This window comes from Sinocyclocheilus grahami, unplaced genomic scaffold (genome assembly GCF_001515645.1).
Source record: "Sinocyclocheilus grahami isolate Dianchi unplaced genomic scaffold, SAMN03320097.WGS_v1.1 scaffold270.1, whole genome shotgun sequence".
Lineage (NCBI taxonomy): Eukaryota > Metazoa > Chordata > Actinopteri > Cypriniformes > Cyprinidae > Sinocyclocheilus > Sinocyclocheilus grahami.
This window is the reverse complement of record NW_015505449.1, coordinates 1,838,614-1,839,206: the sequence shown is the minus strand read 5'-3', so window position 1 is coordinate 1,839,206 and position 593 is coordinate 1,838,614. Positions and strand designations below refer to the sequence as shown.

At 41.1% G+C, this 593-nt stretch overlaps 1 protein-coding gene across 1 annotated transcript in view; it reads right to left on the bottom strand.

The window, feature by feature from the left end:
- Positions 1 to 93: 93 nt before the first annotated feature.
- Positions 94 to 593, bottom strand: part of LOC107599737 (myosin light chain kinase, smooth muscle-like) — a 9,131-nt gene continuing 8,631 nt past the window's right edge. The window contains exons 7-8 of the mRNA XM_016291419.1: positions 370 to 498; positions 94 to 276 (exon numbers count right to left, since the gene is read on the bottom strand). Of these exons, the coding sequence (XP_016146905.1) occupies positions 120 to 276; positions 370 to 498 (286 nt within the window). The 3' untranslated portion in view covers positions 94 to 119. The remainder of the gene's footprint in view (positions 277 to 369; positions 499 to 593) is intronic.

Here is a 593-nt window from a genome sequence, read left to right as displayed (position 1 = left end):
GCATACAACAATAGAACGTGAGACTTGAATAACTTTTGCCATAACCATTTTGCATGACTGTTGTTGAATAAAACATGCATGATGTGACCATGCCAATTTCTCGATTCGCATTTCTTCATTCACCTCTTATCCTCCCTCAATAGGCCACTGATGAAATCTTTGGCCTCATCAGTGATGCCATCAAAACTCTCAGGGTTAAACTCCCATTGTGCTGCAGTAACCAGAGCCAAGGTTTCGGCATCGCAGTTTCCCTGGAATGGAGACTCGCCACTCAGTCTGGGAAACGGTGGAAAAGAAAATTGAAAGTGCACATATTAGTAAATAGAATGAAGCAGTTTATGGCCTCCACCTCCATTTCTAAGCCCTTACAGGATGTAGCAGATGACGCCAATGCTCCACATGTCAGTGGCCAGATCTACAGGCTCATAATTGACTACCTCTGGGGCCACAAACTCCGGAGTCCCATGTAACACCATCAGATGTTTCCCGGCCTCTGAATAAATAAATACATGTTTTATATACTTTATTATATAAAATGTTATACATTTCATATATACACATAGCATGCATTGAAATAGTCATCGGTATGAAAA